Source organism: Anoplopoma fimbria, chromosome 11 (assembly GCF_027596085.1).
Source record: "Anoplopoma fimbria isolate UVic2021 breed Golden Eagle Sablefish chromosome 11, Afim_UVic_2022, whole genome shotgun sequence".
Taxonomy (NCBI): Eukaryota; Metazoa; Chordata; class Actinopteri; order Perciformes; family Anoplopomatidae; genus Anoplopoma; species Anoplopoma fimbria.
The window spans coordinates 11195797-11218637 of record NC_072459.1 but is presented as its reverse complement, the minus strand read 5'-3'; the positions used below and the strand labels follow the sequence as shown (position 1 = coordinate 11218637).

Sequence of the window (22841 nt, the reverse complement as noted above, 5' to 3'; positions counted from 1 at the left end):
TTAAGGTGTCATACAAGTCTCTTAGTTTGATTAAGGGTAAACCATCAATTATAAGCCCCAGTAATTGGAGTCATTACAGCATTTTACATCATACCAATGTCCCTCATCTGGAAAGGAATGAAGTGCTGGTCCTGCAAACAATCAGCATTTTGCCCACAGGGCCTAATTGATTTATGAACAGGCAGTAAATACACGGTTTGTTTGCTTGTCTCCTTTGCAGCAATAACACCAGCTGTAATGCAGTTAAGGCTCCATGGAACTGAGCCTCTGCTTTCTGGGAAATCTGTCCTAAAAGACACTGATGGGTATGAACTAGTTTGATGGGTATGTAGTTTTATGGCAGAGCCAGTTCCGAGTAAAATGAAGCACCTGCAATCATTCAGTTTACACTGCACCATTTAATTGATTCACTTAAGGTGGTTTTGGACCTTGTTCAGTCTTGACTCATTTGACACACACAGTAATTTACGACTGAATGACACCAAGAATGCATGGCTTTGGTATTTTAATTAAACGTGACTTTGATATAAATAATGATTAGCAGCTTGCAGTGGTCTGCTGGAGCAGCAGCATCTCGACAGCCGACAGGAAGAGAATAAATAAACTTGTCAAGAAAGCCAGCAGTGTGCTGGGGTGTCCACTGGATACGGTGGAGGTGGTGGGAGACAGGAGGATGATGGCCAAGCTGTCATCCCTGATGAACAACACCTCCCACCCCATGCAGGACACCCTGGCAGCTCTGTGCAGCTCCTTCAGCCACCGGCTGCTTCACCCCCGGTGTGTGAAGGAGAGGTACCGCAGGTCCTTCCTTCCTGCTGCTGTCAGGCTGCACAACCAGCTCTGCTCCCAGCAGACCACATGACACTAATACACTAATACACTGTGCAATACAACATTTATAATAGTTTCTGTCTGTATATATAGTTTTACTGTGGATCTCTACTGTTCTTACTGTTTTTTACTGTTTTTATTGCTCATTTGCTTATTTATAATACTTATTTTGATCTTGTGTTTTTTATTTTATTTCTTTTTACTATGTCTCTTGTTTGCACTATCCTCTTTGCTGCTGTAATCCTGTAAATTTCCCCGCTAATAAAGGATTATCTTATTTTATCTTATCTTATCTTATCTTATCTTATCTTATCTTATCTTATTTTATCTTATCTTACTGGCTATGGTGAAGATTTATTTTCAAGAAGCCTCTCTGGACTCATGGGAATCAATTTACCATCAAATTAAACACAAATAGCCTTAATGCTCAGCATTTATTAGATTTATATTCTTAAATTCGTCATATATAAATATAACTTTCAATGACGTAGAGTAGATTAGAAGCTTGCTAAGATTATAACACAGATCAGCTGACAGGACATCTGCGTCATGCCATCTCTCTGCCAGAGATGCTGGGAGGTGACACATCTGTGGGAAGCAGTCAGCGGCCCTCTCATGTCATCATAGAGGCTGGGTGGGGCAAGACAGGCCACTTTGGGAGTGCTATGGAGGGGTTCAACTAGAAGAGTCCTGAAGTCACCTTGGCCAAAAAGATAGCCAGGACTCCCTTGATAGTCATAAAACACAAGTTTACTGGGCACATGAGATCTTTTCCAGAAAGATGCGAGTGTTTCATCCTTGGAGTTTATATATGGGAGTTTCTGCTAAGAGCCCAGAATTTATGCAAACCAATATACCTTTGGCCCTTTTCCTTGATTTTCACTCCTGCTTGACATTTTTTTCAAGCTGGTTGATCTTTATTTTTTGCAAATAGTTTTTCATTGAAATTTGTGCTTCATTATGCTTTTAAATAGATCATTAAACTTCAGTCAACCATATACAACTAATTTCTTCCTTCCTCCACCTATGATGTTGCTGAGATTAGGGAAGAATGTGCGAACTGGAGGAGAAGCAGAAAATGTGAATAGAGGTTTTATATTAACTAAATGTAAATTCATAAAGATTTAATTGTACTTGAGACCAACAGTTCCCATTTCAAGCTAGCTTACTGATAAAGCTCTATGGCAGAAGTATTGCTTCTTTAATAGTTGCAGAGGCAAGTCTTTTTACAGTGATTTGAATAGCAAATTTACACTAAAACAAAAAAACTAGATGAGGACATAATCAAGATTAACCTAATTTATGCTTTTCCATATGGTCATTGTGATATTATCACTTTCATTATCTATCTGAATAAAACATTACTTGAATATTCTGAACCATGTTCCATAAGGATCATTGTTTAGATATATAGATATAAAATTATTCCATCATTGTAAGAAAAGAGACAATCAGGAAATGAATGAATGAATGAATATGAATGGCTGAATGGATGAATGGATGAATGGATGAATGGATCCACCTCCAAACCATACCTGTATATCTTATGTCTGAAAATGATTACAAAGAAAAAACTGAACTGAAAGAAAAAGTATGCTATGTTCGTGTGAGATTAAATTATTGTTCATAAAATGGCCCAAATGTCTCATAACTGTAATGTGTAAGAGCTTTCCCCATGACCCAAAAGGTAAAACACCTGATCTACATAATACCCTACAAACTTAAATCTGGGTCACATAATCCATAGCTGTAAATTGAATATGTAACGGTCAACAGGATACTGAAAATAAGCATGAGCACTTAATGATTGTTTATGTGTCTGGTAAACTCACAACTACCACTAAGTCGGAGGTGTGACTGAAGAAAATGTTCAATAATAAGCCGGATGTATAAATGTGAGGTTAAGTCTCACTAAAGCTACTCTTAATTAGGTCTTTGCTGTCTGTGTCACGGCGGTGATCCCTCTGCTGTGGGGGTTAATGAGAATGGTGTTTACCAGTTGTGAGTAGTTGCAGATGGGATTAACTGCCGGATCTATCCTTTAATTAGATCATATCGCTGTGAAAATGTATATATAGGTCATTGATGTCCAGGAGATCAATGGATACAATCAAATCCCATTAAAAGAAAAGGCAGTAGAATTAGCAGAGGCTGTTATTTTTGTGTTTTAAAAGAGTTAAGACACCTTTTTCATACCATTATTAATGTGCCTTATCAACATTAAGTTTAACATTAGGTGACGTTATGGCACCACATAATAATTCAAATCACCAGCGGGTCTGTAATTGTATTCCATTCATGTAGGCAATGTGCATAGCAACATTTTTAAAAACATTTCCTCCCATAATCCGGACATTGTAATTATACATGAGAGCACCATATAGGAAAGCTGCCATCCTTATGGAAACATCCACTTCTGAGTTGAAATCATATACCCCTCCAACCTTCCACCACCAGGCAACAAGTGCTATATCCAATCAGAGGCAGAGTAGAGCATGACTTTGTGAAAAGTGGGTGGGTTTCACTAGTGTGCCATTGGTAAAGCTGCTGAATGCCAATGGTGGCAAGTGTGCCTAAGGCAGCCTCTGCTTTACACACTAACTTCATCATAAGCACAGTAGGTAATCTGTGATGCTGTGATGCTGTTCATCATGGTTGTCCCTCCATTTGCAGGCAGGCGATAAGCAACTCAGTTAACACAACACACGATCATCACCAATATTGACTTATCAGTATCTCCAAACACTAAGGTAGCCTATTTCAAAATTATTCAAGTTATCAGGCTAATGGGGCTTACGACTGGCACAAAGAGGAGGGAGTCCCGTGGGTGATTGAGGCCTGATATCACAGGAATATAGTTCAATGAAGGCTGAGAAAACGATGGACCAGGGTAAGTTTTAATTTGCAGAGCACTGCAAAGAAAGAATGCATATGCACGTTACCAGCTGCATTTATGAGGCAGTAGGTTGTTTCTTAGAAATACAGTAGACAGGAAGCACAGGAGATGCTTTCCTGATTAAAACTCTTCACTAATCTATAGAATAGACACATAGTATGACTCATTGGACAATATTGGTGCCCTTCATGGACACTAACACTTACACTGATTGCCATGTTTCACTCTACCTGCACAGCACGTGTTGTGGCACACTTGTAGACATATGGATGAGTTTAGGTATATATAGATGCTTAAGGTTGCTAGGTAGCGGCATGTGGCATTATTACCGGGTATCGCAGGTCACGTTTCTTTGTTCTGTGTATTAATAGAGACTTGGTGGCCTATTTCAGGGGAAAGTTAGGCTATATGGGGTTTCATTATAACGAGAATCTAATTGTGGAACAGTCTCACAAAAATAACTGGATAACTGTGGTTTCCTGAAAGAGAAATTAATGTTAGGCCGTAACATTAGTTTTAGTATTAAGTATTATTTTATTACCCAATGGGCCCAACAAAAAAAAGGCGATCTGTCCCCTGGTGTCCCATCTGCATACAGTCTATATTGTGGTTAGATGTGACATGACTCATATCATTTAGGACAAGGGGAATTAGCATGGTAGGGTGAAACTTGATGCACTAGTTCCACATTTCCACTTATTGTTGTAGCGAAATATGAGATAAATATGTTAAGCTCTCTGAGAACCTCCTGGGATCAACCCATTCAAGCAAAGATAGCATTAGTTATCTATAAAGAAGCATATTAAAATAATATTTGTAATGACCCAGCATCGAAATAGAAAAAAAAAAAAACAAACAAAAACACTAAGGCTGTAACATGTTGTGACATAATTAGCTAAAATAATCTCCATTATTTGCATGCATATAATATAACACATTCTGCTCCATTGTGAGCTAATGAGGCCCATTCGAAGCAGTGCCAGCATGTTGTTTTTATGGCGTGACGTCATCTTACGTGGCGTGACGTAAACTTTCTGCGCCGCGAAGCAGCCGAGGCGATGGCGATGTCTCAACCAGGGCAAGAGAAGGAGAGCGAGGATTGCTCTCTGCTGCCTTTAGTTCATGACATTATCAAATGGTAAGGTAACCTGCAGATTCACGTTTCAACTCGCTGCTCTGTGAAAACGTCTTTGCTTGTCGTAAACAGTCGATTTTCGGGTTGTAGCAAAGCTTGTTTACCTGTAAGCTAAAGCTAACGATAGCTACTACCGCTAGGCTAACTGGAAAAGCTAAATGTCAAAATGCCAGTAACCCTTATTCACCCTACTATCTTTAAGCATGGACAAGGACAGCCAGGATGTCCACCAGGAGCTGGCCAAGCTGAAGACAAAGATCCAGGAGGCCCGGGAGCAGATCTCCAACATGCCCGGGGTAGACAGCAGTCCGCTGGAGCAGCAGCAGCAGCTAGCTACGCTGCGGGAGCAGGTCCGGACCAAGAACCAGCTGCTGCAAAAGTACAAGAGTCTGTGCATATTTGACGTGCCAAAAGCATCATGAAACCGAAGAATGGATTACTGCACTGACTGGAGGAAGCTTCAAGACAGTCAAAGTGCAAGAAGGACGTTTTGTTTTCATCCTAGCCTGTGGAGCAGATGTGGCATTCAAGAACAGAGGGGGAGAGAGACGTTTATATGAACAATTACTTCTTTTTTCTCAATTGCATCACAATGCAAAATGTTTTTGAACGTCACATTATGTCCTTTTTTTGGCTTGAGTATGCAAACTTTTTTTTATAATGTTTGTATCAAATGTAGTTTTTCAGTGTATCTTTTCCTGTGATATCTTGCAATGTTTTGTATTAAAATAATTGATTATTAATTAGCTTAAAGCCTTCTTTTGATTTACCAACTATTCTTTTTCATTCTTCAAAGCCTTGACCTTCATCATTAATTAGCCTAAGCATCTTTTTGACACAAGGAGTGCATGGTGATCATTCATCCTGTTGCTTTTAAGAGGGGATTTTGGGGATATTCAGAATCCAATGAGTCAATAGGAGAATATTTAACTCCTATCCACATTCAATAGCTGGTGGCAGATGGCTGAAATACAGTTCACTCAGAGTGAAAGTGCTTGAAACAGTGTGGGGAGTGTGTTTTTGGTCCCTACAGACCCTCATGTCAGTTATCTGTTTCTATGAAGTGACAGGATGAGCTATCTGGCATGTATTAAAACATTTCCCAGTAAAGTGACCTGTTGCATGAAATGAGTGTACATTTGAGTGCAGTGTTTCGTGTAACTTCACTGTGTTTCGATTGAAAAGAAAGAGAAGAGGACGACAGATTATGAAAGTATCAAGTTATTTAATTTTGTCTTATCCAAAAGTAGACGTAGACTAATAATAAATACGCATTCAAATTTGTTCATAATGCAACAAACATTCAATTCCAACAAGTTTGAAAATGTAAACATTTTTTTTTTCTTCTGCAGTGCCATTCTCGGCAATCTAATATACAGAGGCAGATTTTACAGCATTTTGAGAGCATCTACTGCATCACTACACGGGGACAGGCAGGTGAGCTGGGCCACATGCCCCATGTCAGTGTCTCATCACAGCTTGGATCACAATGCGTCACTCAGGCGGTGCATTCTACAGTATTTGGGATTATGGGCTCCGTTTCAGCTCTGGAAAGTCTCAAAAAAAATTGTCAATTGAACAGAGGCAAAGAAAAAGTGTCAGCATATGATGCAGCCCTTCTCTTTGCCCTGGCTGCCTCCTATGGCTTTCTCCTTTATGTACATCAAGTCACTTTGCACGCTGGGTCTCCGTGCAAACGGCGCAACAATACCATATGCGTTCCCATCTTTGCACTTCTTGCTTTTGAAGTACTTTCTGTGCAGAACCTCGCAGTACTGCACGGACACCTTGCAGTGCTGACCGGGGCACATTTCGTTCGGAAGCTTGGCCATGGTAAAGAGAGTCTGAAACATTTGGTCCATGTTAGTGTTCTTCTTTGCTGAGATCTCGAAATAAGCGCAGTGCTCGTCTCCACCGACCAGCTGCTCGATCTCCTCCTCCTGCACCTCACGGTAAAAGTCTTTGTCGCACTTGTTGCCGCAGATCACCAGCGGAACATCCACGTTCTCCTTGGTTTTGTTTCGCAGGCAGGACTTGGACTCATAAATCTGGCGCTTCAGGCGCTGCACCTCCTGGAAGGACTCTCTGTTGTCCAGGCTGAACACCAAGATGAACACATCACCTGGAAAACACAACAGAAGAGAGACACGGTCAGTGTCAAATCCCAATAACATTTGAACATCTGCATAAGCACTCTGACACAAACTGTATTATGATATAGGCTTTTTTTTAGAAGAGCTCAACTTACCAGTGAGAATTGAAAGCCTCCTCATCGCAGGGAACGGATGATTCCCCGATGTGTCCAAAATGTCCAGCTGGTAAACGTCTCCCCTGATGCCGAAGAGTTTCCTATGAAAGTCCTCAATGGTGGGTGTGTACTGGTCTTCAACTCTCTCGTTCAGAAACCGAGAGATGATGGCTGTCTTCCCAACTTTAGTGGAGCCCATTATCACCATCCTGTGGCAGTTCTTGGCCGGTATGTTGAACTCATTCTCGGATGGTGCCATTTTCTTAATCATGCTTGGAGGTCGATGGTGCTGTATAGAAGGAGTTTTTTTCTTTTAAGTCCTTTTCCAGTGATGTCAAGAGTCTAACCTCGCTGTCTCTCTGATGTGAGCAGAACAGGCTGGGTATTTATAGGGGAAGTGTGCCGCGCCTCCCAAATGCGTCATGAGTCACGCACCAGTTTGGGGAGCTGGAGCAAGACCTGATATTATATTGTTACTATGGCTGGTTCTGTGCGTCAGCCCTGTCAGACCATCATGAACAGAAAAGGGGCAACACAGCTTGTTTCCAAAGAAGAAAGCTTAATCTTAAAAAATGAATGTCATGCACCTAAAAGGCATTTTCTTTGTTTAGCTTTATCCACATTAAGCAAACAGTCCAAATGCACGCATGTATCAGCCTCATTTGTTCCCTCAATGACCTGTAATTGGAGAACATTGGGAAGATGTGAGGTGATGAGAACGCAGGGGGCGCAGCGGACACACACAAGGCTTGTTAAAGGGGAACAGTGTGTTTTTATATATGTCATTTATTGTATTCATGTTTTTAAATGTGTTTGATTCCTCTTATCTATATTATAAGGGTTAGGGTTATTGGGGTTATTGTTTTCAAATCTATTTAACTTTTTTTAAAATCAGATATATATCAAAATATGTTTCATTCATATATATGAATGAAACATATTTTTGTATTGACTTTCTCGTATGTGTTAATCAAAGTACCCCACAGACCGTCTAAAGATAGAGCCCTCCGTTTGTGACTCAAACTCTGCTCATCCACTTTTCCACCTCACCTGTGAATCAGTGTGGAGGGAAAAACTTACTTCTAAAAGAGAAAATCTTGTTTTTCATTCATGTGTTACTTGTGCTCACAAGACAGCATCTACTGTAATATTAACTGTGTAAACAATCTATTTAATTAATTATGTGTGTATCTTTTTGTCATTTACCTACATGAGCCTTCATACTGCTTCCTGTATTTGCTGTTGTTTTATGATGTCTGAGCTTTGCTTTTATGTGTACTTTACAAATATAGTTAAAACACAAATCAGTTATACACACACAGATCATTTATCCATCACGTATCATTAAAAAGGGCAGATAAGGAACATAACCCAACCCACACAGTTATTGCACTTTTTGGAAAGGCTATTATGATCATAAGTCATTATAAATGATTCTACGGATTTTTTTCCCACATTTAATTTATGATGTCTTGTGTTATTTAATGTCCACTTTGACAGCAGTTGGTACTTATATCTGTCAGTGTGTCAAGCTTCCCTGAGTTCACAAACTCACAGCATCGCTGGATTAAGTTGAAGAAAGCAGCAAGGTTCAGAAAGTTGCCATTTAAATCATTAATTACGCCTTATACTTTTCTATTTCTCTCTAACGATGCCTGAAAAAAAAAAAACAGGTCTAAGAAAAACATATAGTCCTAAGTCTCGGTATTTACATTGGTTTCATGTGAAACCTTAAACCTACCAACACTGATGACCTTTATTTTAGCCCTCTGTAGGGCATTGTGGATGGAATCAGATAGGTGTACTTAAGCCTGGTTGTTTCCTGCTTCAGCAACGGGTTTGTGTAACCAGGCCGGAGCGAACCATTGCTACCCTCTTCACTATTGCTCAGTAATTAAGCCAGTGTGTTCCCAGCGCCGCTTATAACCGCACACGTGCATACAGGCTTGTTCAGCGTGGCAGTACCATATAACACTGTCTGCACAAAAACATGATGGAGGGAATATTACATTACATTACATTACAGTCATCCTACAGTCATCCTGTATGCTCCCATATGTCACCCATATGGAACACACATCCTTAATGATCTCTGTGCATTTTGATAGGCTAGTTGTTTTCAAGTGCTTTAATTAATAAACCACTTTGATTTTTTTACTATACACTCGCATAATAGTGGTAAATAAGGTAATTATCTTTTTCTTTTTATGTGCACAACAGATTTAAACAATTATGTGTCATATGCACAGATAAGTTATTCAATTAATACATGTATACTATCCCAAAAAATGCTTCATACATTTTTTTTCTTTCTTGGTAACAGCTGACACAGAACAGGTCATGGCAAGAGCTTGGCCGTTAGAGTTTCTTTATTTGTTTGGTCAGAGAAAGTGAAACATCAACATTTCAGCTGTCAGTTGTCTTGAACCTCTTGAATACATAGACCCTGGCTTGCTTACTTGAGATTGAGCACAGGGTCAGTCCTAGAAAACACAAACAGTACAGTATAATGTGTCTTTAAGGCACAATCTCTTTCTCGGTGTGTCCCCTCTGACTCAGGTCTTTAGTCTTGACCTGTGTTTGTGTCCAAACCTGCTTGCAGCTTGTTCTGTTAGCAGGACCTCCACACTTGCACTGTCCTGGCAACGTGGCCCTCAAGCAGGGTAAGCACACCAGCTGCAGCCCAGTCAGGCCACGGCCAATGATACACATTAGACTAATTTCCTTCTCAGCCGTGTTTGCCTTCATCTATTAGTGCAGAGGACAGGAAAAAAAAACTGTGAGGACACCGAGCTGTGAGTGTTTTTTTTAATTGGTGAAGTGATGGAAACAGTTTTCAGTTAAAACACATCCAAGCAATGTTTTATTGTGAAGGATCCAATCTTATAAAAAAATAAATACAAAGAGATGAAAAAGGACAACGGATTGTCTCCTTATTTTTTTGCCAGTTGAAATACGACAAAGGCTAACGATTCAGCTGCGGCATGGAGAACTCTGAGAGTGTTTTTGCTGCTAGGAGCTTTTATGTTTTGTGGTTTGGCTTTATTTGTAAGTCTATGAATTAAGACACGACTGAAGCACAAAGACAGCCTAACAAACACGCTGACTGACAAACAGCAATGACGTATATTTAAGAGCATAATTAGAAATCTGATTTCAGACAGAACAGTAACATTTCTGGCACGTTGTCATCACCCCCGTTCCTAGTGATGGCATTTCCCACATGAACAGCCCTGTGCGCGTATCATGCTCGACACATAATCTGTGAGTGAGAAGTCTAATTTACAAGAGCATATGTGTGTGTGTGTGTGTGTGTGTGTGTGTGTGTGTGTGTGTGTGTGTGTGTGTGTGTGTGTGTGTGTGTGTGTGTGTGTGTGTGTGTGTGTGTGTGTGTGTGTGTGTGTGTGTGTTCCCTTATATACACACAAAGGCATTGTCTGTGTGATTCTGAGTGTGCTGGTGTAGAGATATATAAAGCCTATCTACATTGATTTACATGCTTCTGGTGTTCTTTCTGGCTTTCGTCACAGAGGCATGGGGACAACAGCAAGGCCAGTAAAGTCTGCTGGGTTTACTTGTTTTCCAGCATATTTTTTTACAACACATGAGCAGTCCAGGTGACAGTGAGACAGCAAAAACTCTAGATTCTCCCCAAAATTCTTCCAGATATTACAGCCATTACATTTTTTGGGGTTGACAGTTTTTACACTGCTAATTTCAATGATTGACCAATTTTCATACCCAATATTTTATATTATATATTTTGTTATGATTGAAAAGGTGAATGTTTTTTTTTATTATTATTTTTAATGATATTCCATTTTATTATCTTGCATGCAACTGCCTTAACTTTTTAACCCATTTGTGCAATTAAAACCAAGATTTTGGGACATGTGCACAAATCACCGTTGCAAATGTCCCGTTTTAATGCCAAAGTGCCTATTGGTGGTGCTACAGAAACATAATGAATTTGCTAACATGCAAGAATGCAATAAAGTCATCTATAGACTATATAGTCAATGAAGTGTCGTCGGCTGTGTTTATTGGAACAACCAAGAAAGCAAAATTCAAAGAAGTACATTTTATTTATGTTCCACGAATGTATAATATGTTTGAACTTTCATCTTTCTCTCTCTGCAGAATCACTACTGTTCAGTTTAACTCAGCAAGATAAAATCTGCTCATATGAAGAGATGAAACTTGATTAATTCAGTCCTCCCGGTGCAGAAGAGGCTATCTGATCTTGTATGCTGGGGGAAGGAGGGGTCATTCTGTGTTTACATGCGTGAGATTTGGGGCCGTTGCGTGTCAGGCCGGGCCATGGCTGTTCAAACTGATGAATGAAGCATGATGCTGTGGTTTCCAATACAAAGGCTTCAGGTTTCAGGGCCAATCAGACCTCTGCCGACCACCTGTGTGTTTTGATAAACCGACAATCAGTTAACTGTGTTATTGTCCGTGACATGCAACCTCATGCCAGACTCCCAGACGTAGAACATGAGAAGCAAAACATCACTCTGTGTGATTTTAAGGCCTCCATGCACAAAACAGGGTTACACTTTTTTTTTTGTATTTTACGTTCCTTACCTGTTTAAGAGATGGTTTTAGGCTCCAATTTCATCTCAGTCAAAGGGAAACATACCCAGAAAATAATCATGTTTGATCCATCAATGTCATTTTAACCTTCTGAGAGATGATGGCGGGGGAACAGGTTGTGAGAACTAACAGCACTTTTTGTGTAAGTTATCAGAAATGATTTGGCTTTGGTTGGAAACATCACATGCACCGATAGGAAGGCGGTTCAGAGGGTTCCTCTTATCTGACCTGACTGACCTGCGATTCTTCTGAACAGGTGGTTATTTTGCTAATGGACTGAAATGCAGTGAGTGCACAGACAGACACATGGGATTATGTGGACTTGGAGACCTGAACTCACCTCACAGAGTTGGAAGGATGTCGATCTGATCAATATACAGGTTCGCTTTATGAAACAGGCTAATTACTGAAACTTTCAAGTCGAATCCGATCACAAGGAAAAGTATCATTATATCTACAAGCTTATTACCCAAAGACACTTTGGGAAAAAAGCTTATTTTATTTTTAATACGAGTTAGAAGTGAGGATTTATCCCTAATGTACGCATTAATGTTTGCAGAACTGGGTCCGGGTACCATGCACCTTTAAAATGGAATGAACTACAAATTGCCATTAAACTAGACTCTTGCATTCCCATGGAGATTTTAAGCTTTATAATCTGATGACGATTTTTTAATTGTTTATTGGTTTATTGGTTCCTGTAGTTCTGATCGTGTTCTTGTGAATGTGTCTTGTTGTCGAGCCTCTCTTGGAAAAGAGATCTTTATCTCAATGAGATAGCCTGATTGACTAAAGATTTAATTAAAAAAAACAGCTTTATGAGGTGATTAAACAGTATGTCAGTGTCGCTAGCGGGTTGTGCCCAAAAATCAGTTCATGCCGGTCCAATGACCCACTTCCTGGTTAAGTTGTAGCATGTGCAAGATACTTGCTTGTTTTGTTTTTATCCGGTCGTAATGAATCTTTATTTTAAAAAAGGCTGTAATTTCAATAACGTCCATGACTTCCATTCATTTTGATGTTTTTTGTCAGATTTGCTATTTTTTCTCCTAAAATGTTTCAGAAAAATCCTCAAATCAGGTATGTGGTGAAAAGAATAAATTGATTACCAATTTTGTGTTTGGTTATTATGCGTACAACACATGCAGGTTTTTTTATTATGAAAAAGTGATGTGGACAACAACCCTGTTCCAGTAAAACTTCAGCATTACAGCTGACAGAGGCATATTTACAGCTCACTTAATATTTGTACAACTTTTTGGGGATTTTTTTTGTCAGTTGTTGTCCTCATAATTCAGAAAAGGGCCTTAGGTTACAAAAGGTTGAGAATCAATTTCTGTATATGTCATAGATGTAACATGAGATCATTTGTTTCCTTGTGAGTCTGGAAACAAAAGAGCTCCTTTGGAAAATTGTCCATAGGCACTTCACTGTTTCCATCCTTCAGATTTGTTTTAGAGGTAATGGTCAATTTCAAACCTGTGTGACTTCACCGAGCAGTGAAGTTGGTAAATGTGACTACTGCTGAGTAATCTTATAAATGCTTAACCTTAGACGTCAGTGAGCTGCCGCCCTTTGCAGCACTGTTTACGTAACTCTAATAGCATCACGCAGAGACCAAAAAGAAAGGGAGGGGGGAAGAAAGGAAAAGAAAGAAAGGTAGCCAGTCTTTGGTGATGATTGATATATTTAATTCCACCCCTCTCTTTCTCTCACACACGCACCTATATACACTTGCACACACTTTTAATATTAAAAAATAATAACATCAGTTGTACCTCCCTCCAGGCAGTTATGCAAATGTTTGAAATCTCCCCACCAGCATCCCTTTCCACCACCCAAACAAATATTACATAAACTCCCCAGGTGGTACATGAGCTGGTGTATGAAACATCTCACCTGTGCTGTGTGTGAAACTGTATTAAACTACGACTCAGGATTGATGCAGTTGTATAAAGGCATCTTTGTATGAACTTCAATTTCAGCAAAGTGTGATTTCTGACTGCAATGACACCTAAATGACACCCAAATTGCTCGCCCTCTAACGCTACACCAGCTGATTGCAGGTCTCCAAAGGTTGTGCGTCAGGGCTGGATCACAATTCATCACGGTTTAATGCACACCTCGTCGTGATTAACGCCACTTAATGCCCACTCAACACTCACTGTACCCAGATGGCATGTATGCAATATGGAGAATGCTTGTTTTTTAATCCAAGTCCAATACAAGATTTAATATTCCTTAACATGGACGTTTTTAAATTTGCATTCAATCCTTATTTGAAAGAATATCTCTCCGGATGCTGCAACTCTAATCAGCAAAGCAGGATTTCATAACACAAGATGAGCCACTGTAAATCATATGCACAAACACGTTGCCTGTACTGGCCATTTCCTCTGTTTTTGTTTACATCTACGCTGTGTAACCAGCGCCCACTCTGACTCAGTGGGACGCCAATCCCACCAACTGCTAGAAGGGTTACCGCTCAGTGGCCAGCACGGATATTACTGTTTGACTAATAAGGCATATATTCACGTTCTTTTCAAATAATTACACAGGCAGCATGCACAGGCATGCTTACAGCGCCGGTACCGAATCAAGATAGCCCACTTAATGAAGTCTGATCTGAGTGTGTGTGTGTGTGTGTGTGTGTGTGTGTGTGTGTGTGTGTGTGTGTGTGTGTGTGTGTGTGTGTGTGTGTGTGTGTGTGTGTGTGTGTGTGTGTGTGTGTGTGTGTGTGGTGTGGGATAGTTTGTGCTAAACTGCTTTGACAATTTCTCTCCTCCTTTAGAGTTTGAAAAGATATGTAAACAAGAAGATTTTACATGGCTCAGAACCACACATAAACAATATTAGAAACACACATATACACCTAGACTTTTGGAGACATTACATTGACTTATATTCATTTCCTATAGAGCTACCCTAACCGCTACCAGCTTAATCCTAATCCTTACCCAAACCGTAAACCAATTCTTCACCCTGAAAATGCAATGACTTACATTGTGGGGGCATGCAATGTTTTCCCATTTCTTCCCAAAAGTAAGGCTAGTCCCCACAATGTGCCTGTGTAAACGAGACAGGTCAAACACGCCAACAAACACTAACACACCCACACACCAATGAAAGAAATACAAAAAAAAACTGTGAATGACGTTTATTTTCTAAGAAACATTTGAACATTTGGAAGACTTAAACATACCTTTATAGTTACTTCACATTATGCTGCTCAATCTGGTGACTGACATCAACTATACATGTAGGTTCAAAATGTCAGAGAAAATGAGAGGAGAGCTGGGTCCTATCCACAGTGTAAAGAGTTACAATAAAAACAACACCAGGACCTTTGACAAATATTAGGAAAAAGCATGCGACTGGTGTTTTCAAGCCATTGTGATTGACTGTAAAACTCTGTAAAAAATCCCTTCGTCATGGGTACTGCTTGAAAATCTGGTCCTGAACTGTAAAAATACTTTATCTTGAAAACTGCTGAATTTTAGCTTGATTTCTTAAGCCCCATCAGGAGGTTTTGAGTTGGCTAATGCAAACCTGATGGGTACCCAGTCTCAGGTAATTTTACAAAAACTGCATACCCCTCTGCTTAAGTGATTAATTCAACAAATGAATTCCTGCAAAGTTACTGTAATGTGTGAAGATACTCTAATGATGGAAGATTTATATCAAAATCAAGCCTTTTCATGTTTCAAAGCAGCACATTTCAATGTGTTGTGTTTAAAACAAAGTCAAATCCCAACTATGACCTTTAGGAGTAAACCTATTTGTATAACACTCCCTTGATCTCATTCAACACATGAATCAAAAAGTTGGTAATTCTATGTTGGAGAGAAATTGTGACTTATTTGTCGCTTTTTATGAAAAATCAAAATATGTTGAAAAGAATAAATTGATTAACAATTTTGTGTTTGGTTAAGAGGTTTTTTTTATTATGATCAACAACCCTGTTCCAGTAAAACTTCAGCATTAAACAGAATGTTGAAGAGGGATGTTAAAAGAAATGTTAGAGTAATTAACCTTTATTTTTCCGGTATGTCACCTATATAATCTAGTAGAGGCAAAGCCTTTTTACTGTTAAAGACTGTCAGTGACTACTGACGGTCTCATCATTCATGAGTTTCTTGCCGCGAGAAAAGCTTGTCTCTTGCTGTCCACAGCCAGACTTTTAACCTTTATACCACCGGCAGTTGAAGGCCTCCAATGAGGCCGTATTGCTTCATTACCCGATTTAGTCTTTCCCCATCCAGCCACTGGGTTCCTGCCAAATGTCATTCAATTAGCCATTTCATGATCAGTCATTTCATGTGACCTAGTTCCTCTGGTTGCGATGCTCAGCTTTAACTAAGTTAAACTTCTGTTGTTGTTTATAAAATGTGGTATTTTCTGTTATTTTGGATAAGTTCCAAAGTGTCCCAAAGTTGTTGCCATTATTGTAATAATACAGAGTAAACCAGCTGCATTCAGAAAAATCCGCCCAATCTGTTGTATAAATTAGATTGTGGTCACTGTTCAGGAATGTTATCCAAACACTAAGTGTCAGGAATAAGAAAGTATTTAATGTCACTGAGATAGGGAGGGAACATACTGTACTGGAACAAAAAACAGCCTGCTCCAGCAACATTTACAGTACCAGTCAAAAGTTTGGACACAGCTTCTCATTCAATGGTTACTTTTTTTCTACATTGTAGATTAATATTGAAGACATCCAAACTATGAAGGAACACATATGGAATTGTGTGGTAAACAAACAAATGCTCAACAAACCAGAATATGTTTTATATTTTAGATTCTTCAAAGTAGTTGAATGAGAAGGTGTGTCCAAACTTTTGACTGGTACTGTACAATCTGGAGATCAAGGAGGGTGAACAGTCTTCTTTATAAAGTAAGGAGCCGATGACTAAACTACGAACAGCTGTGCAGAAAGATGGCTGATGGCCAGGTGAGTAATGGCAGACACCTGATAGGGGAGGAGACAGCACAGGTGTAACCATAACAAATACTAAGAGAGCATTTGTTTTCGAACATTAACCACAGTTTGAACTAAAATAATGAAGATCAAAATGATATTGTGCGATAGTGTATGCCCATACAAACAGCCATAAACCAGATGACACATGGTGAACTTGTGGCCTTTGAGGGCAGGTTGTCCTGGTGAAGTGTCTTTCTTTTTGGTCGGCACACCAGACATGCTTGTTGATGCTGTAACGAAAGGAAAAGCAAATGTGTTACTAATAACATTAACGATAACTGTTGTATTGAAGTGCCCCAGTAAGGCATGCCAGTGCAACAGTGAACCAGCATACAGGATCCTTAAACCGAAGCAGCTAAATAGAACTCAGCCATCGACATTCCCATTCACCATCATTTAGGCATGAGGTTTTCTTACTAGTACATGTCAAAATGGTTACACAAACACTATATACAAAGTTATTGAAAAAAAAGTGTGATAGTAGTTGTCTACTATTATCCACCCAAGATTCAGATCTTTTTTTCTCCAAAATTTAAATGATTCATAGGTTCTATGTTAACAGATCCCTGAGTGAATTAAAGATTGTATGGTGTGAAGTGAAGAAAAGAAAAGTAAAGTAAAATCATCCATTAATCCATGATCAGATGTACTCAATAACCCAGCTAGGGTTTGACTGAGTACAAAGAACATTTTCAGAAAAAAATTACAGTCTACTGTCTGTCTGGGTGAGTTCAGTTAAAAATACGTAATGGTTGTGATTGCACATGAACACATGGCAATATATCGACTATTTTTCCATGAGACATAGGTCTATTTTTTTTAAACATTAAGCCATATTACAGAAGAAAGAGGGAGGTATTTCAGTGAGAGTATGGGTTCTTGGGAAGCTAAGGAGGTGTGATGAGTCAAAAGTATCCAATAGTCCACATGGAAATAACCAAAAATAGAATTGTCCCGCATGTACCTGTTGCTAAATGTGGCAGCAATGTCTGTAGGTTCTCGGACACCATGTGACAAAATGAGGGAACACAAGGCCATGCCCTAGAATCTGTGTGTGTTCATCTAACTGGAACTCTTGGGCCCCAAAGAGTCATTTTCAACAGCAGGTGCACACAGAGAGCAGAGTAAATTACGGACTAGGTCAATACTGGCTGCCTGTTAGCCTAGCCGCCGCACCAAGCTAATTGTGTATAATTGGTTCCAGCGGCTCTGTGTGCATTAGTGGCTCGGAGTCCACCATGACCCCAGGGATGGACCTTATGGAGGGACTGATGTTCTGTAATGTGAGAATGGACGCAGAGGTGAACAGGTGGTGCAAACATATACAGCCGATGTACATCACACTGACACGTACAGATGATGTCCGTACAAACTCATTCACACATGCAAATACTGAACCTCGGTACACTCTCTTACCTGAGCTCTCATCCGAACCCATGAGCCATCTCAATTCGCTCTACGTCATGGCAGCTTTTATGTTCAGACTATCCCTCATATCTTTATTTGGACAACCATGTTTATGGAGCATGATAGTGATCAACATCCCCGATGAACAACGCTGTGCACCCAATGTTTCTCTGACCCCAGGGAACCCGGCTAGTTAAGCCTTACTAAGTACAAAGTGTACTCATGTGTCCCTACTCTGTGTTTTACCTAGGAAAAACTGGCTGTTGCCGCCAAGAGGATTGCATTGCTTAAAAAATGTAAAAGAAGATATCCAGGGATCGATTAAACCAGGTTTTCTCAACTCTCATGACCCCAGCAAATTGTATACATTGCGGGGATAGGAATATAACAATAACTTTAAATGCAACAAGAACACAACAGAGAGCCACAAGAACCAGAACCTGCTTTGACTATGGTCAAAATAAATAGATCTAATTTTGATTATTTTCATTCACCGTCTTGAGAAGAGACAGAAAAGGACAAACAGATAAAGAGTTCAGAGTGTCGTCGCAGTTTGCTTGGCCTTGTGGGCTATTCATTCCACATACACTGTGGTCACTGACAGAAGTGGGCAACTGAAAACCTTGGAAGCTGTATGAGCCACCTTTTACACTATTAGTGAAAAAATGTTATCGTCCCGATTACAAATGTATGAAGTATTCAATAACTTCACAAGTTGACACTTATTTCAATTTCCTCAAATCAATAGCTCTTTGGGTGCACAAGTCAACAATCACTGTCTTGACTTTGTAATGTTGCACTGTCTCAGTAGCACTAGAAGAACTACACAGCAGAAAGAGACTATAGTCAGCCACCATCATTTTGTATCATGTCTGTAGAAAAATAGAAGTTGTATAACCCACATAATCAGAACACTTTGCTTATGTTTCTAATTAACACTAAGGTGATCTTCTTGACGCAAGACTACCCACTTAAGAAAAACACTTGCCTCCATCTGTCACTTCAGCTGAACTCTAAATGGACTTACACAACGTTCTGCAGAAGTAATTGGTTGAATAAAATATTGAGGAGAAATAATTTATTTTCATGTTTTTTCTTTTTCGGAGAACCTCTCACTGAACTTCATTTCCATGCCCTACTTTCTTTTAAATTGGGACTCTATATTTTTCAAGAAAAACTTTTTCTCACCATATGTTCCGCGAAATTACATAAGGTTCACCCTTTTGTCATAAGCACAAAAGCAGTTTTTTTTGGTGGGTTTTACTAATATCTCTCTGTGTGGTAGGTGCATGCTCTCTTGTATGAATACTCTACACATACACTCAAAGTCTTGCATGCAAAATGTATCAACACACACTGTACTGTTTATTACTGTATGTGTCCCTGGTAGCTTAGTTCTCACAGTTATAACAGCTTGTTGCTGTAACCCTGAGTTGAGACTGTATCCAGGGACTGTCTGTACACTGTTAAGCAGGGACGGTCTGGAAATGTAAACGGCCCTGGACTTTTTTTAAAGAGGTAAATTACCACTTTCTGTCATTGTTGGAGACACCATCACTGTTGGGAAATGAATTGGTTTTATGATGTCACACTGTTAATGTTTAGTTAGGTTTGGGCGTAAAAAAGACTTCTGTAGCATTAGTCATGATTTGTGTTAAAATAAGTATCAAGTCGAGAATTGAGGAAAATATTTTGGTTTGGGTTAAAATGAAAACTGTTAGGGGAGCTTTGCCTCTAAAAAAAAAGAGGCCAATTGAAATTCAAGACATATCATAGGAAATATAATTAATCCTATGGCTGTAAATTATTAAGGGTTATATTAATAAGATTTTAGAAATTCATTAACAATTTATTAACTTTCTGTATAGATGATGTTTAGAAGGACTGTTTCTATTCTTAAGCTTTTTAAAAGAAGCCCAAGTATTAGTAGAATCAAACTAAACACTAAACAAACAATATGTGTTTTGTAGTATTAGGCAAAAAATATGATGTGGTTAATAAACTTCTTACATTCCATTTTATGGTAATCTTGTGAAAAGCAGAACAATCAGTCATCCAATTGCACAAATTCAAAATGTGTTATTCTATGTACATACATGATGTTCCATAACAATTAACAGCCAGTGTTTGTAATGAGCTATAATTAAACACTATACATACAATGAGATGTTGCGTTAATCATCTTTATGACATGTATTTTCATTCCCAACCACAAACTGTGTTTTAAGCACATCTGCAGATCATGAGAGCCTCTACAGTAAATCATAATTTAATAATAAATAGGACACAATCTATCATAATATTCCTGGATCTGTGAAAAATGTATTTAAAAATGTATGTGTGAGTCTGAGCTTTGCTTATGATTATGACTTCTTAATCTGTAAAACTGCTTGATATTTCTTATTATGAGACATAAATAATGGAAACACATATAGTCACTGATCTTCTGTTTAAAAAAACACTGATATTAAGACACTTTGAGTAACAATATAAAAAAATATTGCAAAGATTTATTTTAGATTTCTTCCAAAACAAAGGGTCTATTCATAGATGAAGTCGGTATTGTGAGAGAACTTCAGACTTTCATGTGTCTAGACGGAGGTTTGGCTGAATGTGCACACCAGTATTTGCTCTTAATGCACTGACCATACATTAAAAAAAGAGACTACTACTGTTTGCTTTTGTTTTTTGCTGTATCTATTTCTGTCGTAAGTTCTCCTTTTGTCCCGTTCACATCACGAAGCAGTGCTCATTGTCCAAGCTGTCATGAGCAAAAACACAACAGTTTTTCTTGTTGTCATTTAAATTAACAAGGACTAAGTAAAGTGGGACAATGCAGCGTCTGGAACATATGCACGAAGCGGATAGCTTCAGCCCCAACATGTGCTCCAAGACATGCGCTCCCTCATTATAACTAGAGACAAGGACATGCCTGGCCTCATTCGGACCTTCATTTGTATCTTACTTCGACCCAGTTACCCACAACAACTGCATATAGAAAGGTTCATCCTAAAATTAATTGTCGTAGTTGTTTGCATTTTCTTATTAATAGCTTTGTTTTGTTCGCCATGTGACACTGTTACGACATGTTAAGATTGATAAGTGCTGTAAGAGTGTTGACCTCAGCTGCTAACAGCTGAGGTCAACACTCTTACAGCACTTAACATGAACCCACTATTCCAATGGAAACAGAACAGAAGCAGATATGTTTTATTAGTGTGCTGCATTTCCTAGGGCGTAGGTTTTGTTTCAACATGGGGGGGTGAGGTGTGATTAAATGTGTGGGGGCGGGGGGGGGGGGCTATGGTGGGGTTCTCCACCAGGAACTTTTAGACATCAAACACCTCATTCGTTGCCTTCTGGTGAATTTTCTGCATCAGTTTATGGTTGGAATCTCTTTATTTATGTCAAGAAAAAGACAAAATTCTGGCGTCAGTTGGCGGAAACACATAATAGAATATAATGAAGTATGGCTCTCGGGCATTCATCCGTATTGATTCTCCTGCAGGTCAACTTCCCTTGCTTAATGTGTCCCCTGCTAAGTCAAAATATCGTCAAATGTCGGCATAATTCAGTCCCCTGTCCTGTTTTGTGTCTTCTGTTTGGGGAAGTTACCTAAATATGTACAATGATGATTGCTGGGTATAATATGTCTGCTGATGTTGTCCTATGTCAAGTCACTGTTTCATTATAAGACGAGACGATACGATGGGTAGCTATTATAATATTATTTTAATACTATGCCTTAATCCTTGAAATGTCAACAGACAAGAATTCCACCTTTTGGCTTATCTTATCCTCACATTCTTTTGCTGCCGTATTAGAGCAGCTTTTTTGAACAACATTACTGTGAGGGACAATTCAGTAGCGGCTGGATATCGGTAAGGACATGCCCCTGTTTATATCTGGGACAAGGGACATACCCTTGAATATATCTGTTCGAAGTTGAAGAGACAAAGTATGAAGAGACAAACTTTAACTCCTTTTTATGCATGAATGGTTGTTTTATCTACACATTAAACTGTTTATCCAGACCAAACAGGAAGAGATTGTTTTCACTTTTTGTGTTGTCAATTAGCAGGTTCAAGGTCAAGCTCTCACAGGAATGAAACAGTTTGAATCAGTTAATCTCTTTTCATAGCTGAGTGCAATAGAGACAAAGAATCCAAAGAAAATGACAATCACCCCGACCATAACACTCTTTTCTCTCAAGAGGACGTTGAATAAACTGCAGAGAGACGCGAACGAATTAGATAAGGGCTGACTTATAAGATCAGCAGCAGAATCACAGGACCTTCATGCTAAGGCCATCACAGTCAAGCACAATTAAAAGAGCAGAACATTATCCGAGGCACTTAGCACGGCCTGGACCAAAGGTAGAACCTGTAGTGGAAAAGGTTAGGAGGAAAGGACGGCTAGATCTGCCTCGCTAACACACACACACACACACACACACACACACACACACACACACACACACACACACACACACACACACACACACACACACACACACACACACACACACACACACACACACACACACACACACACACTGGACAAGCTGTTCTCCCTGCCGACTCAGCAGGCCATACACATCCTGACCTGTTTGTGTACATGCACTTTTATTGTTCACATCTTTACACCTTGCTGAGTCCTGTTTCCAACAGACTTTTTTCCCTCTTGTATCTCCCTATCAGAACAGCCAAACACACGCACACACACAAGCACACACACAGATACA

At 39.3% G+C, this 22841-nt stretch overlaps 2 protein-coding genes across 2 annotated transcripts; one reads left to right on the top strand and one right to left on the bottom strand.

Annotated features, from left to right (window-relative positions):
- The first annotated feature begins 4722 nt into the window (after positions 1-4722).
- Positions 4723-5596, top strand: med9 (mediator complex subunit 9). Its single transcript, XM_054608196.1, has 2 exons — positions 4723-4865; positions 5065-5596. The coding sequence occupies exons 1-2, from the start codon at positions 4786-4788 to the stop codon at positions 5282-5284; spliced, it is 300 nt and encodes a 99-aa protein (XP_054464171.1). The 5' UTR covers positions 4723-4785; the 3' UTR covers positions 5285-5596.
- A 788-nt stretch (positions 5597-6384) lies between these two features.
- LOC129098996 (dexamethasone-induced Ras-related protein 1-like) lies at positions 6385-7381 on the bottom strand. Its single transcript, XM_054608145.1, has 2 exons — positions 7111-7381; positions 6385-6984 (listed from the first exon to the last, which is right to left on the bottom strand). Exons 1-2 carry the CDS (start codon positions 7379-7381, stop codon positions 6461-6463), a joined length of 795 nt encoding a protein of 264 aa, XP_054464120.1. The 3' UTR covers positions 6385-6460.
- Positions 7382-22841: the final 15460 nt, after the last annotated feature.